The sequence below is a fragment of the Gorilla gorilla genome, chromosome 18 (assembly GCF_029281585.2).
Source record: "Gorilla gorilla gorilla isolate KB3781 chromosome 18, NHGRI_mGorGor1-v2.1_pri, whole genome shotgun sequence".
Taxonomy (NCBI): Eukaryota; Metazoa; Chordata; class Mammalia; order Primates; family Hominidae; genus Gorilla; species Gorilla gorilla.
In genome coordinates this window covers 82,318,506-82,335,656 of record NC_073242.2, presented here as the reverse complement: position 1 = coordinate 82,335,656, position 17,151 = coordinate 82,318,506, and the positions used below count along the sequence as shown (strand labels likewise).

The following is a 17,151-nucleotide window of genomic DNA, read 5'->3' as shown; positions in this document are numbered from 1 at the left end:
ACTCCAGCCTGGCGAGAAAACAAGAACCTGTCTAAAAAAAAAAAAAAAAAAAAAAAAAGTCTAAAACACCAAAAATTAAAAGGCTAAATGCCTCTTGCTGAACTTCAGATTCTGTTCATGTTATTGCTTACCAAGTAACAAATGTACTCATTCATTCAATCTAGTATTCTTTTGAGGTTTGGCTTTTAAGATGCTTACATAAAATAAAGCAAATGTTAAATACTGTGTTTCAAAACGTGCATTTTGTGCATATTTATTAAACAGAAATGACAGGAACAAATGTTTTAATGAAATGAATTTAAATTCCCTTTTTTTTTTTTGCTTTCTCTAAACTATAGCTTTAATATTATAAAACTACTGAAAAACTAATTTTGTATTTCTTTGAACTGATGAATGTGATAAACTGAATAATGGTCCCCAAAGATACCTCATCCTAATCCCTGGAACCTTGTGAGTTTTGTCTTATATGGAAAAGGGACTTTGCAGATATGATTAAGTTAAGGACCTTGAAATAGAGAGATACCTTGTATTATCCAAGTAGGCCCTAAACGTAATTATAAATGTTCTTACAAAAGTGAGGCAGTGGGAGATTTGACTTTAGAAGAGAAAAAGGATATGACATGACAGAAGCAGAGATGGGAGTACTGTGGCCGCAAGCCAAGGAATGCAGGCAGTCTTAGGAAGTGGAAGAAATAAGAAACAGATTCTCCCCTAAAGCTTCCAGAATGAACCAGCCCTACTGACACCTTGATTTTATCCCTGTAAGACTCATGTTAGACTTCTGACACCTAGAACTATAAGAGAAAAAGTTTGTGTTGTCTTAAGCCATGAACCTCATGGGCTTTGTAATAATTTGTTACAATGACAACAGGAAATAGCATCAGACACTCTTAATGAGAAACCACATATTATAAAAACTCATATTCAACCTTTTTTTTTGAGAAAAGGTCTCACTCTGTTGCCCAGACTGGAGTACAGCTGTATGATCATGGCTCATTGCAGCCTCTAGCTCTTGGTCTCAAACAATCCTCCTGCCTCAGCCTCCCAAGTAGCTGGGACAACAAGCATATGCCAGCTTGCCTGGCTGAGTTTTAACTTTTTTGTAGAGATGGAGTTTCACTTTGTTGCCTAGGCTGGTCTTGAACTTCCAGCCTCAAGTGATCTTCCTGCCTTGGCCTCCCGAAGTGTTAGAATTAGAGGCGTGTGCCACCAGTCCTGACCTTCATATCCAACTTGAAAGAACAAAGACTAACTAGTTTAATAAAATAAAACAACACAGCTATCATTAGCTGTATAAAATAAGTATGTTATAACAATTCATCAAACTGGTATAAATGAGTATGAGGAACAGACATCTAACTACATGCAAGTAATTCCTTAACTATTTCAGAACAAATTTCTCACAACTGAGGATATATGATACTTTAATATCTTCATTATTATAAACATATCAATTTTCAGGAATAGTGAAGTTTACTGAATGACATTCATAAGGTTTTATTCTATTCTACAGTTTCAGTGATACATGCCTCTTGAGATTTAACCAATCTGGTAAATGAGTATTTGCCTTACGTGAACTGGAGAACATTTAATATGAAAAGCAGGCTGGGCATAGTGGCCCATGCCTATAATCCCAACACTTTGGGAGGGTAAGGTGGGACGACTTCTTGAGCTCAGGAATTTGAGACCAGCCTGGGCAACAAAGTAAGACTCCCATCTCTATTAAAAAATCAAAAAATTAACTGGGCATGGCGGCATGTGCCTGTGGTCCCAGCAACATGGGAGGCTGGGGCAGGAGGATCACTTGAGCCCAGGAAGTCAAGGCTGTAGTGAATCGTTGATTGCACCACTGCACTCCAGCTTGAGTGACAGAGTGAGATCTGTCTCAAAAAAAAAAAAAAAAAAAAAAACAAAAAACCCAACAACAAAAAGCAAAAAACCATGAGGAACGATTAAACATGAAGTAATTGAAAGGACACAATCAGATTTTAAAGTGTGTTACTTTTTGGTTGTTTACCTAAAAAAAATTATATGCTACAGTGTATAATAATTTTTATTCTGCTATCATATAACTATTGATAATTTTAAAAATTTACCTGGAAGAAGTTAAATTTCAGAATTAAATAGCTTTGTTACATTCATTATAAGACAAATGATAAATGTAATTTACAAATAAAACAATTTTAAATTTCTAAACAATTCAAGAGGCTTTTGCTAACTGACATATATAACCTATTTACAAGATAGCTTACATGATTCTCAAGGATTGTGACAAGCAATTACGTCTACAGAAATAAGATGCTACTCCTTCCAAATACTAAATCCTAATATCCTAGTTCCCCCTAAATTTTTCTCCTTAAAATGCATTCCTTCCACCATTAAATCTCTGTATTATTTGCAAGAGAAGATTTTAAATTGCGAAATCCATCTTCCTATGACAGACAGCGGCAGAAAGGCAGAAGGTGCCAACTAAAGGCCCTTACAAATAAGCAATCCATCTGAAGCACAATTTAGATGGTTTTCTTTCCTTTGCAAATTAAGCAATTCAAAGTATTTTGTTCTCTATCAAATTTTTAAAAATCAGACTAGAAACGTTTCTTTTTCTAGGACCCACCTGGCTGCCCTTATAAAAATCTCTCAAAACAAGTTTTAGGGGATATCATCACTTGAAAATGAAGTTACCAATAATGAGTTCTATCTATTTGATGGATATGTACTAAGTCTGAATAGTCTCATAAGGACCCTGTTCCATATATATAGCTCCTTATTAAATACTATTTGATAATGCAAAGAAACACAGAATGGAATTATTTTATTTCTTCAAATTGTTGAAAACTGTTGAGCAGAGCTGAAGTCTTTGGATCACACGAAAAAGTGTAAAATACTACTAACTTTACACCATATCCCATTTTGGCAAATGTCCAGTATCTAATAGCATTCCCATACAACTATGGGAATGAACAAATTATTTGGGAAATGAACAAATTATAAAACAACTAGAACAAACTCTCAACTCTCCTCAGCATTGTGGTACCTTATCAGTTTTCAAATGTGATAGTTACTCTCTGGTGTGAGGATTTAAAGTAGATATTTAAATGTTTAAGCATTTCTCAATTCTCAGAGCATTAGAGTATACTTGAGTTCTCTAAGTAAAATAAAAGTTAGATAGCACTGTATAGTAAAGTAGGAAAGGCCAAGTACGATTATTATGACCTCCTCTTTAAGACTCAAAGAGGTTAATTGTTCAAGGTCACTCAGCTTATGAATCAGAATTCAAAACCTATTTTTCTGACTTTCCATGATCATTATCATTAACATGTTAAATAAGGAAGCCAAGAATCACATGTGCTCATTAAATGCTTTGCATATGCCTTCATTAATTAAAAACAAAACAAAACAACAACTTTAAGGACAGCATCTCCATGTTTGGCCTAATCAACAAGGACAGTAACCATGACCACCTTTTGATATTAATTAGATTTCAGATATGAGGAAAAATATTTCTGTCCATAGAGTAGAGAACCAAGGAATCAAAACTAAGTAAGATTTCCCAGGAAAAAAACTAGAGCCGGGGTACATCTACTTAGTCATGACTAGTTTTAGTTCTCAGTCTTATACTTTACTTCTGCAATGTTCCTTTTGGAAACAAAAGGAACTACTTTTTTTCTGATTTATTCTCTACTAATTTCCAAATCTGTATCTGTGTCCCAGGCAACTCTCCTAGACATCTCCATTTGGATCCTGTAAATGTCATAAATACAACAGCTCCAATACTTTCTTTTCCCCATATGAATGTCCTTCTCTATCTTAAAGACAACCATGACCCTCCTAGCTACTTAAGCAAAAAATCTTCAAGTCATTTCTGACTCTTCCTTCTCAAAATTTCTAACTGGTCATCTACTCCTATTGATTCAAGTAGGTCTCCATGACCCTGGTTCACCCATCATTATTTCCTACACAAGTCCCTTAAATAATCCTGTTTCTAGTCTTTCCCCTTTCCAACTTGTTCTCCATGCTGCTGCTAGAGTTAAATTTCTAAACCAGATTGCATTATGTCCGATTTCTGCTTGAAGGACTTTAAAAGCTTAACTGTCTTAGGATCAATTTCAAATTCCTCAAAATGGCACATAAAGCCCTTCACAATTTGGGTTCAACTTCCCTAACTCCTTCACCGTTTCATCTCCATGTAATTCATCTCCTGTATCCATACATGCCTATGTCATATTCCTGAAATATTCCTTGTAGTTTAGCAACATATGACTCATTTAGCTGGCTTTTTCTTTCTCTTTGTAAAACAATGAAATTCGCAATTCCCTCAAGACTCAGGTTGAATGTTCTTTTCTTTGCAAAGGCTTTCTTTATTCAGAATATACAGAATTAATAATCTCCTACTTTATGTTTTTCAGCAACTATAATCCTTTCATTTTAGTATTCCTGGCATTTAGCAAAATACCTGACACAAGAATTTATTAGTCTGCTAAATGAAGCAAGCGAGTTTCTATTTGAAGGCTGGTATCGTTACTTTGGTACAGCACTTGTACTTCCTGCTATACCACAATATTCCCCATAAAGATAAAGAAAAACTTCTGGATTGAAAGCAGAGAGGGGAATGGGGAAGAAGGGAAATGTAGAAAGGAAGTTCAGTGGAAAAGAGAAAACTTGTATGTAGTTTTCTGCAATTAGTGCAGGTGAGACAGAATACTCCAATAATAAACTATTCAGATGAATGGAAGAGGTAAGTTTACCATGTCTTGATTTGGAAAAAAAAAAAAGGAGAGAGAGAGAAAGAAAAATGGAATATGGCCAGGCGTGGTGGCTCATGCCTGTAATCTCAGCACTTTGGGAGGCCGAGGCGGGTGGATCACCTGAGGTCAGGAGTTTGAGACCAGACTGGCTAACATGGCAAAACCCCATCTCTACTAAAATTACAAAAATTAGCCGGGCATGGTGGTGGAGGTTGTAGTAAGCTGAGATCGTGCCACTGTACTCCAGCCTGTGTGATGGAGTGAGACTCTGTCTCAAAAAAAAAAAAAGAAAAGAAAAGAAAAGAAAAAGGGAATATAAAGGCAATTAGTAAACTTTACAAATATTATCGCCTAACAGAGTACAGAGTTATCAATGTTTCCTTCCAAAATACAAATTTCATCTTATCCCTTAAGACTTAGATACTCCTGACCTCACGTATCCACCCGCCTTGGCTCCCAAAGTGCTGGGATTACAGATGTGAACCACCTCGCCCGGCCAGATTTAAGTATTTAAAATGAAATCGGAAATTTTCTCTCTCCTTTAGGTTCTTCAAATTATGAAAGTTGATGTAAGCGGATTTAACCTCTTACATTACTTACATTTTGTTCTGCCTTTGGTATATACAGATGTTTAGTTTCTAAATTTCTTTGATTTCATATGTTCTACTCTGACATTTAGAACCATTTCTAGTTATTACATTTATTCTGTTTCACAAGGATCAGAAAAGTTCATGTGAAATTAACATAAGGGATCAGAAAAAAATGAAGGAAAATACATTACCAACTGCATTTTGGCTAATTCAGTATGTTTAAACATTCGGTGTAAGAGATAATTAAACTTTTTCAGTAGTTAGGATGTGAACATCACTGCTATGTTAATAAAATTGCACTCACTATTACCTTGGCAAATGTTGACCCACGTCCTTCTGATTCAATTGTAATAGTTTTTGTACGACGTAGTAAAATCTGATCGATATCCTCTTCGCAGAATTTAGAGCCTTCATCTTCTTCCTCCATAATAGCACCATAAGCACCTCTTCGAAGCAGATCTTCTATTTCCTTTTTGGAAAGCTGCTGAATCTAAGGAGAAATTAACTTCCATAAAAATAGTTTTTTTTAAAGTTCATAAAGTGAGAAAGTATCCCTAAAGGATGTCAAAGAACACAAGAGGCATGCTTAAACTGCATTTGGGTTTGGGATGCGCGTAAGAGAGAATTCACGGAAATAATATATTGAAGTTGTTGACTCTTCTTTGCTCTGTTAAAATAAGAATTACCCATCTGCCTAGAATGGCTTTGGTTAAAACAAGGCCTAAGGGTTGGGTAACATCTTTCAAGGTTCTTTTCTTTATTTTTTATTTTTTTTCTTTTTAAGACAGGGTCTTGCTCTGTTATCTATGCTAGAGTGCAGTGGTGTAAACACAGCTCACTGCAGCCTTGACCTCGGGGGCTCAAGCGAGTCTTCTGCCTCAGCTTCCCAAGTGGTGTGGACCACAGGCATGCACCACTATGCCCAGCTAATTTTTATTTTTTATAGAGACAGGGTCTTGCCATGTTGCCCAGGCTTGTCTCAAACTCCTAGGCTCAAGCAATCCTCCTACCTCAGCCTCCCAAAGTGCTGAGATTACAGGTGTGAGCCATGTGCCCAGCCCAGTACTAGGATCCTATTACTGATAGATATTAGGCAAGAACCTTGAGGGAAAAAAAAGCCAAAATGTCATCATTTATAACAAGACAAAGCCAATGCTAGTAGATTGACACTAAAAAAAGAATTTGAAAATTGTTTATATAAACACAAATTCTATTTTGCTATGTGCCATCATACAAATGTCCTAAAAAGAGAGCAAAGAATTTCTATCTTGAAAATACATTTAGAATTCATAAGCTCTGGAGCTACACAGAAAAGGATTCAAAAGTATTAACTAAACATAGCTCTGTCCTGAAAATGTTCCCCTGCAGAAAACAAACGTGTTTAGTATTCTGCATGGACCAAAACTAAATGACACACTATTGGAGGTAAAATTGAATGCAAAAACACACAAAAATCTCAAGTGAAAAAGAAACTATACATACACCACCAACATTACTTTCTCTTCCACTCATGCTCTGTAACACAGCTTTATCTAGGCCCAGTTTCAAACTGGCTCGGTCAAACATCTCTCTCTCATATGAGTTACGAGTTACCAGTCTGTAGACTTTAACTGCTTTGTTCTGACCAATTCTGTGGCAACGAGCTTGGGCCTATAAAAATGAAAAGTTACATATTTAATTAGTTTCTCAAAAGGCATTTAATAGTAAACTATATGTATGGCATATAAACACATATAAGAATTCTTAGACCATTTTTATTGAATTAGATATAACCTTTTTCTAGAAATTAAGGGAGAGCTTACCACAATGAGAAATAATCCCACAATCAGGAGTAAGTTAAAATTTAGGTTTATAAGCTTAAATATCAAAGAATATAAATTCACAAAGGACTATTTTTTTTGTTTGTTTTTTGAGATGGAGTCTTGCTCTGTCACCCCAGCTGGAGTGCAGTGGTGCGATCTTGGCTCACTGCAACCTCCACCTCCTGGGTTCAAGTGATTCTCCTGCCTCGGCCTCCTGAGTAGCTGGGATTACAAGCACCTGCCACCACATCCGACTAATTTTTGTATTTTTAGTAGAGATGGGGTTTCACCATGTTGGCCAGGCTGGTCTCGAACTCCTGACCTCAAGTGATCCACCCGCCTCAACCTCCCAAAGTGCTGGGATTACAGGCGTGAGCCACTGCGCCTTGCCTTATCATGTTTTAATGGAAGTGTAGTTAATATACTTTTAGGCAGGGACACAAAACCTATGAACAGATTTTATAGTTGATGGCAACTCAAGTTTTTTGTTGTTTTTTTTAGACATGGGGACTTGCTATGTTGCCCAATTGAACTCCTGGGCTCAAGAGATCCTACCACTTTGGCCTCTCCAAGTACTGGGATTACAGGTGTGAGCTACCACTCAAGTTTTAAAGTCTAACCCTAAATTTCTAAATTTTTTTCAATTACATTATCGACAATCTTTTCAATATATTTTATTTAAGCTGGGTACTTTTTTTCCATAAGTTATTGGGGTACAGGTGGTATTTGGTTACATAAGTTCTTTAAGTAGTAATTTGTGAGATTTTGGTGCAACCATCACCTAAGCAGTATACACTGCACTATATTTGCAGTATTTTATCCCTTGCCCACCTCCCACTCTTCTCCCAAGTCCCCAAAGTCCATCATACCATTCTTATGCCTTTGTGTCCTCACAGCTTAGTTCCCACTTATAAGTGAGAACACACGATGTTTGGTTTTCCATTCCTGAGTTACTTCACTTATAATAATAGTCTCCAATATCACCCAGGTCACTGCAAATGCTGTTAATTCGTTGTTTTTTATGGCTGTGCAGTATCCTATCATATATATATATATATATATATATATATATATATATATATATATATACACACACATATATACACACCACACACGCACATATACCCACCACAGTTTCTTTATCCACTCATTGATTGATGGGCATTTGGGTTGGTTCCACAATTTTGCTATTGTGAATTGTGCCACTATAAACATGTGTGTCCAAGCATCTTTTTCGAATAATGACTTATTTTCCTTTGAGTAGATACCCAGTAGCGAGATTGCTGGATCAAACAGTAGTTCTACTTTTAGTTCTTTAAGGAATCTCCATACTGTTTTCCATAGTGGCTGTACTAGTTTATATTCCCACCAGAAGTGTAGACGTGTTCCCTGTTCACTGCATCCACGCCAACATCTACTGTTTTTCGATTTTTTGATTATGGCCATTCTTGCAGGAGTAAAGTGGTATTTCAATGTGGTTTTGATTTGCATTTCCCTGATCATTAGTGATGCTGACCATCTTTTCACATGTTTGTCGGCCATTTGTATATCTTCTTTTGATAATTGTCTATTCATGTCCTTAGCCCACTTTTTGATGGAATTGTTTTGTTTTTTTTTTTTTCTGATTTGAGTTTGTTGTGTAGATTCTGGATATTAGTAGTCCTTTGTCAGATGTACAGATTGTGAAGATTTTCTCCCACTCTGTGGGTTGTCTGTTTACTCTGCTGTCTGTTTTTGCCATGCAAAAGCTCTTTAGTTTAATTAAGTCCCAGCTATTTATCTTTGTTTTTACTGCAATTGCTTTCGGGTCCTTAGTCATGAAATCCTTGCCTAAGCCAATGTCTAGAAGGGTTTCTCCAATGTTATTTTCCAGAATTTTTATAGTTTCAGGTCTTAGGTTTAAGACCTTAATGCATCTTGAGTTGATTTTTGTATAAGATGAGAGAAGAGGATCCAGTTTCATTCTCTAACATGTGGCTTGCCAATTATCCCAGCACCATTTGTTGAATAGGGTGTCCTTTCCCCACTTTATGTTTTTGTTTGCTTTGTCAAAGATCAGTTGGCTGTAAGTAGGTGGGTTTATTTCTGGGTTCTCTATTCTGTTCCATTGGTCTATGTGTCTATTTTTATACCAGTACCATGCTGTTTTGATGACTATGGCCTTACAGTATAGTTTGAAGTCAGGTAGTGTGATGCCTTCAGATTTGTTCTTTTGGCTTAGTCTTGCTTTGGCTATGTGGGCTCTTTTTTGGTTCTATATGAATTTTAGAATTGTATTTTCTAAATCTATGAAGAATGACGGTGGTATTTTGATGGGGATTGCATTGAATTTGTAGATTGCTTTTGGCAGTATGGTCATTTTCACAATATTAATTCTTCCCATCCATGAACATGGGATGTGTTTCCACTTGTTTGTGTCATCTATGATTTCTTTCTAAGCTGGGTCATTTTTTGGGGGAAAAAAACCACCCAAGGTAAATAACTCTGGATATCTAAATTTTATTTAAATGAAGGACAAACTAATTGATATGCATACATGTTAAAAGTGGAGACATCAGAGATCACATAAGGGCTTCATATTTTATCTTGAGTTCCGACTAACCTTAAACTTTGTATGATAAATCTTGACTCCAAATATTCTACAGAATCTAGTTTTTCTCCCAAATTATTAATCACCTTTCCATTATCTTCAGACAAATTAAATCATAAAATGTGGCTTTAAAATATATAGGGGGCACTAATGTTCTGCCCTTCGTTGACACGTTTATTCTATCCACATCCATTTTGTGCCATTTGGCACCCAGGACTGTAAATGGGCAACTTTGCTCTAGGTGTAGGGGAAGTACAAGAGGCCAAATATTATCTTAGTCTGTAACAACTGGATCTACATTAGCAGTCAAATAGGAAAAAACAAGTGAGAGGGAGAAATTGGGAGATTCAGGATACTTTCTCTTCAGGTTCTATAAAGTGACTTTATTATTTTAAATTAACTTTTAGAACATCCACTATGGGCAGTTATAAGTACAAACATGCATTTCAAAGGCAAACAATTATGATTTGGGTTTAATGTAGGAATTGGGAAACTACAGCCTGTGGACCAAATCTGGCTTGCCAACTAAGAATGGCTTTTTTACCTTTTTAAAGGATTATGACAAACAAACAAGAATGTGTGACAGAGATCTTATGTGGCACACAAAGCTTGAAATATTTACTAACTGGGCCTTCCACAGAAAGAGTTGGTGGTCTCTGGCTTATTAATTTTGGATAATCTTTTGATATTTTAAAGTAGATTACATATAGTTACATAAATGAGCAATTTAAAATATGTTTTAAGCTAGGTATATTCTCAATAACCATTTATTATATTTGTTTTTATGCTTGTTTAAAAATATAATATGGCTGGTCTGAAGGTAGTTATTTAATGGGTTGTTCAGAGCTACAGACTGAACTCTACTTTTCCCCTTCTCATGACTACACTTGACTAGTTTTATAAAAAAAAAGTACTAATATGAATTGCAATGCAATTAAGACTATGATGAATAATAAAATAATTTCTCTTATATTTTGTTCTCTTCTCATGTCCTTCTGCAAATTTAGACTCTCTTCGATCACTGTAATTAATATTCCTATATTTGTATGTAGTCCAAGTATAGTCATTACTTATATGTGTGCCTTCATTTTCTAAAGTATTTTATTTAAAAAGCATACTATATTATGATTACAAGATAAAATCAGAATAAGCGAGTACTTATTTTTAAGGATTAAAATTCTGAAATTTTAATTTTATTACAAATAAATTATTCTTAAAGCTTAGGTCTCTCTCAAATTTACATAATATTCTTTAAACTATAAAAATATCAGGCCAGGCATGATGATGCGTGCCTGTAAACCCAGCACTTTTGGAGGCCAAGATGGGAGGAATGCTTGAGTCCTGGGGTTCAAGACCAGCCTGGGCAACATAGTGAGACCTCATATCTAAATAAACAAACAAAAAGTACTGTACTCAAATAGGTATAAGCTAGTAAGACATATAAGTTAGTGAGACATATAAAAAAGTAAAAATTTTTGTCATAGTTTTTATCATAACAATTAAAATAACTTCACCTATTTTATTTGGCACAGATATTTCATAGAGAAACATACATTAGTTTGTCCAGATAAAAATAAAAGATGTGGATTACCAAAAAGTTACACAATTTTACTTTTTTAAAAAATGCATTTTTTGTTAGCCAAGGAAATTATTTACCTGAAGATCATTTTGAGGATTCCAATCAGAATCAAAAATTATACATGTATCAGCTGCAGTTAAGTTGATGCCCAACCCACCAGCTCGGGTACACAGGAGAAAAACGAATCTATCTGAATCAGGTTTACTAAATCTATCTATAGCAGCTTGCCGAAGATTTCCTCTGACTCTGCCATCAATTCGCTCATATAAGTATCTATGGAATGAAATGGAATAAATTTACATAAATAAGTATAATAAAACTGAAGACATATTCTATCAAACATAAAGTCAGTTTTCCTGCAGCATTATGTTTTCTCTAAAATTAAGAAGCAGTATCATCTCAAGTAGTTTCTGTGACTTTATACTTTTTGGTGTTGGTGTTAAGGAGAAAACAAAAACTAATATAAAGATACAAAACCTCTGAATTCCCAGATTTATAGGTAAAAGAACACTACAATAAATTTTATTTCAGAAGTCAGAATAACAAAAGGCAGTCTATAAAAACTGCTTTGCTGATCTCATCATAATATACTACTTTTTTGCAAGAAATAAAGACTTTCACAAAAACTTTATACAAGAAGGCTATGAATGTTTCTTTTGTCCTTAATCCATGTTACTCTCGACTGACATACTTGCTTCTATATTGCAATCTATTAAGAACACACTGGAATGCTGTTGAATTCTTTATAGTCATTACTGCAAAGTGATTATCTTTTAACTTCCTTTATCCTTCCCCATTTAACATATACAAAACTCAAAAACTGCAAGACATCAAATAAAAATAAAATACATAAAAATTTAGGAGCATGGACTCTAAGTGGCATACATATGACATCTGACACACTTCTACATATGATTTACTAGAGTTTTAGCAGTCTCTCCGCGGTTATCTCTGGTACCTGCAAAATGGAGACTTCTAATAATGTTTGTTATGACAATAAAGAAACTCTGAATTTTCCATGAAATTTATTACAATAGAAATTTATAAGTAGTTTTATCTGTATGAAGTTCTCCACGTAAGAAGATTAAAAAAATATAAGAATTACTATTTTTGGGAATGGTGCAACTTAATGTTCGTATCACATGATATAAAATTGAGAATACTATACATTTTAAAATGAGGCTAAAGAGTAGGACATTGACAATAAAAATGGAACTAGAAATAAAAATGAAAAATAAAAATGAACTACATAATCTCTAATAATATAAATCAGTATAGACCTTTACTTATCTATATGGGTTAAAATCTATTGAATTAAAATCTGCAAGCCAGGTACAGTGGCTCATGCCTATAATCCTAGCACTTTGGGAGGCTGAGGTGGAAGAACTGCTTGAGCCCAGGAGTTTGAGATCGGCTTGGGCAACACAGTGAGACCCTGTCTCTATCAAAAATAAATTAGCTGGGTGTGGTAGTGCATGCTTGTAGTCCCAGCTTCCTGGGAGGCTGAGGTGGGAGGATTGCTTGAGCTCAGGAGTTCGAGGTTGCAATGAGCTATGATCACACCACTGCACAACACCCTGGGCAACACAGTGAGACCCTGTCTTCAAAAAAAAAAAAAAAACCAACAAAGCAAAAACAAACAAACAAAAAAACAAAATAAAAAATCTATAGCTGAAATTTCTGATTCTCTTTTACATTAATATGTTACTATCAGATGGAATCCTAATGGTCTGATAAAATATCCTACGATAATTAGCCTATTATAGACTAAATACTGATTAGACAATTTTTTTCTTTTTTGAGACAAGAGTTTCGCTCTGTCGCCCAGGCTGGAGTGCAGTGGCGCGATCTTGGCTCACTGCAAGCTCTGCCTCCCAGGTTCACGCCATTCTCCCGCCTCAGCCTCCCGAACAGCTGGGACTACAGATGCCCGCCATCATGCCCGGCTGATTTTTTGTATTTTTTTTTTTTTAATAGAGACGGGGGTTTCACCGTGTAAGCCACGATGGTCTTTATCTCCTGACCTCATGATCCGCCTGCCTCAGGCTCCCAAAGTGCTGGGATTACAGACGTGAGCCACCGCGCCCGGCCTGATTAAACAATATTTAACACTATCTTATTGTGATGTACCAATAAACAAAACAAAACAAAAAACCCACATTGAAACAAATCAGAAAACAATAAAGCATGAACAAATTTTATATAGTATATAATAAGAATAAAAGTCCCACAACTTAAGGCTGTAATTATAACAATGAAATAGATCCAAAGGTTCTTGAATCACTTTTTTCAATTTTGAAGATGACTGTTGTAAATATACATCTATTTAAAGTTTCATCCACAAGGTTTATTAATCAAGTAAAATGTACGTTTTTAAACCCATTCCTGGGGAAACAAATATTTATTTGCAAGCTTTTCTTAATTGGACTCCTCAGGCACATCTAATATTGCAACATACGCAGGTTAGGAAAATATAACACATAATCCTAAACAATCTTTACTTATAAATTTGAATGCATTATTCTAACCTAGCAGAGAGAAAGATATGAGTAAAGTTCATTTACATTACAGTGCTGCACAAATCTTAATAGCATATACTTAGCATAATTCATAGTATAATTCAGTATGCTTTACCTTTTATGTATGAGATAGTCCTCCAGAATGTCAAGGCAGCGAACCATCTGAGAGAAGATGAGCACTTTATGACCTCCGGCTTTCATTTTGGGAAGCAATTTATCAATAAGGACCAATTTACCAGCAGACTGGATCATTGCTTGAAGATGAAAATCAGAAGCAGCTGGATTATAAGTATCTCTAAATTCTCCAAGTATTTTCTCCTCAGCACCTGTCAAAGAAATAGGAGAAGATAACAGCAATGCGCAAATGCAGGAAATTCCCAATTGCTTTCCTTTTAATCACAATTAGTGCTCCTGTGTGCTTCTGTAACATAATTTTCTAATGGCATGTACATTGCTTTTATTAGAATTATTTACGCTTGTTGCTGAACCTCCACCAATACCAGACTGTAATTCCATTGAGGACACAGACAAGGTCTTAAACATCTTTTTATCTCCTCAGATACCTGGCATAATGCCTTTTATAAATTTATGTTTGCCAAATGTTTAATGAATGCTATTAGGGAAAAAATAAAACTGTGGTCCTAACTCAGTTGAATAAACACAGATATTTTTAAATATCTAATATTTAAACAGCAATCATAACAGTGGTCATCACTGAAGGATGATCATAGTTGATCTGGATGTGTCTATGGGCATCTTGTTGGCCATCGAAACAAGGAAACAAGAAAAAATTAAGGCTAGGTGCAGTGGCTCGTGCCTGTAATTTCAGCACTTTGGGAGGCCAAGGCAGAAGGATTTCCTGAGGCCAGGAGTTTGAGACCAGCCTGAGCAATATAACAAGACCCCATCTCTACCAAAAAGAAAAAAAAAAGAAATCAGCTGGGTATGGTGGTGCATATGCCTAGTTCTAGTTACTAAGGAGGCTGAGGCAGAAGGGTCAGTTTCCAGGAGCTTGAGGCTACTGTGAGCTATGAACACACCTCTGTACTCCAGCCTGGGTGATAGAGTGACACTGTATCTTAAAACAAAAACAAACAACAACAAAAAAACACAGAAAAAGAAAGAAAGAAGAGAATAAATTAAAATGAAAGCCATGTTACAGGTCCTTGATGCATACTTCCTTCGGATAATCCAAATCAGAATTAAAGAGGCTCTCTGTATTCCTTTCCTCAGCCTGTCTAGCCATAAGAGAGTACTATAACTACAAGAGACTTCAGTTGTCTTGAATAAAGTGAGTAGAGAGGCGTATATTCCCAAGAATAAGTGAAAAACCCAAACATTGTACAGAGAGAACACTGAGAAAGAACCTGATAAGATCTTAAAAAGTAACATTATTATAGCACAAGAATTGAAACACTAACTGATGTATCTAGACTGGAAGGAAACCAGGAAAAAAATGGCAATGCAGAAGCCCCAAAAATGGGCTTTGCTGTCTTTGCCTATGAGGAGGATTAAACAAGAGGACAAATTCTAGTCCAAATTATACCGAACAAACTGCTGCTGTCGTAACCTGGTGTGCTAACATCAGTCCCTGTAACAAAGCAGTTCACATTGCCTCTGATTCTGTAACACTTGTAATTCCTTAGAATATCACAGTGGAGAGTCATAACAGCCACTACAGCTGTAGTGTGTTCTGTTTATTTATTCATTAGTATTTGTTGCAAGGAAAAACATATTTGTTGTAATCTTTTTTTAGCTACCTTTTATAAGATATGGATGATTACAACATTTCCTGAGCTCCATCATGGTATTGACCAAGTTAGGTACATTAGTTTGTCCTGCTCCTTTGGATAAAAAAGAAAAGTTCTTTTCCAAGATAGCCCGGTAGTATTTCTTTTGAATATTAGTAAGTTCTACTTCAATGATGGTTTCTTCTTTAGGTGCCAACTTCTTTTCCACATCTTCTTTTAATCGTCTCAACATCATTGGTTTCAGGATAGCCTGAAGTTTCTGTACCTGAATAAAAAATGATAAAAAGACATATAATATAAGTGAGCATTTAATTACACATACAAAATAATTACAATGATTAGAAATGCGATGAATGTATTTACAAAGAACAATAGGATACCTGTTCCTCTGTTTTCAGATCCCCAAATTCTTGCATAAATGTTGATTCAGAAGGAAACCTTAAGGGTTCAAGAAAGTGAAGAAGACTAAACAGTTCTTCAACTGTATTTTGGAGAGGGGTGCCAGTCAAAAGCACCTTGTGTTCCTACAAAAAGTGAGAACAATTCACATCAAACATCACGGTACTAAAATTATATGAAAGCTGACTTAGATTATCGAATGTTCAATATGCAAATATTTTTCTGATTATATATACATATATATATGTATGTGTGTGTGTGTGTGTGTGTGTATATATATATATATTTGTTTGTTTGTTTAGAGACAAGGTCTTGCTGTGACACCCAGGCTGGAGTGCACTGATGCCATCATAGTTCAGCATTACACATACAACATAATTACAATGATTAGAATAAATTACAGTGGTGCCACTGTAACCTTGAACTCCTGGGCTTAAGGGATCCTCCTGCCTCAGACTCCCGAGTAGCTAGGACTACAGGTATGCACCACAACACCTGGCTAATTAAAAAAATATTTTTTTTGTAGAGATGAGATCTTACTATGTTACCCAGCTGGTCTCGAGCTCCAGGTCTCAAGTAAGCCCAAAGTGCTGGGATTACAGGTGTGAGCCACGGTACCCACACTCATAATTTTCAAGAGTTAACTCAAAAAACTACATCTCTAGCCACAAATCTTTAGGAATGTACTTTCCCAATCACTTTTTAAAAACTCTGTATCATTCTGAAATGCTTCACTTTGTATGCTATTTGTGCCTTTAAAAATTCTAAATAATTTTAGAAAAAAAGAAATCAACATTCTAAGAACAAAGAGGGCATTTTTTCTTTTGTACTCAAACATTCTTGGTATGGTAATTTGTATACCAAAGAGTGCTCATCATTTATAATTTGGATGATCATCATTTAACTCTTTTAACATGAACGAATTATCAAATCACTGAGGTTACAATCCAAGAACGTAAAGGTCTAATTGAAATATGCTTTGAGGCTGGGCGCGGTGGCTCATGCCTGTAATCCCAGCACTTTGGGAGGCCGAGGCAGGCAGATCACGAGGTCGGAGATCGAGACCATCCTGGGTAACACGGAGAAACCCCATCTCTACTAAAAATACAAAAAATTAGCCGGGCGTGGTGGTGGGCACCTGTAGTCCCAGCTACTCAGGAGGCTGAGGCAGGAGAA

General features: G+C 35.6%; 1 protein-coding gene across 15 annotated transcripts in view; it reads right to left on the bottom strand.

The window, feature by feature from the left end:
- The window catches only part of CHD9 (chromodomain helicase DNA binding protein 9), a 274,384-nt gene that overhangs the window by 66,515 nt on the left and 190,718 nt on the right, over nucleotides 1-17,151 (bottom strand). For all 15 annotated transcript variants that reach the window (XR_010131565.1, XR_010131564.1, XR_010131566.1 and 12 more), the window contains 6 exons: nucleotides 15,957-16,100; nucleotides 15,586-15,841; nucleotides 13,941-14,151; nucleotides 11,384-11,579; nucleotides 6,818-6,985; nucleotides 5,646-5,825 (listed from right to left, as the gene is read on the bottom strand). Coding sequence is in view for 12 of the 15 variants with exons in the window: in XM_055366784.2 (XP_055222759.1) it covers nucleotides 5,646-5,825; nucleotides 6,818-6,985; nucleotides 11,384-11,579; nucleotides 13,941-14,151; nucleotides 15,586-15,841; nucleotides 15,957-16,100 (1,155 nt within the window). In the remaining 3 variants the exon portion in view is untranslated. The remainder of the gene's footprint in view (nucleotides 1-5,645; nucleotides 5,826-6,817; nucleotides 6,986-11,383; nucleotides 11,580-13,940; nucleotides 14,152-15,585; nucleotides 15,842-15,956; nucleotides 16,101-17,151) is intronic.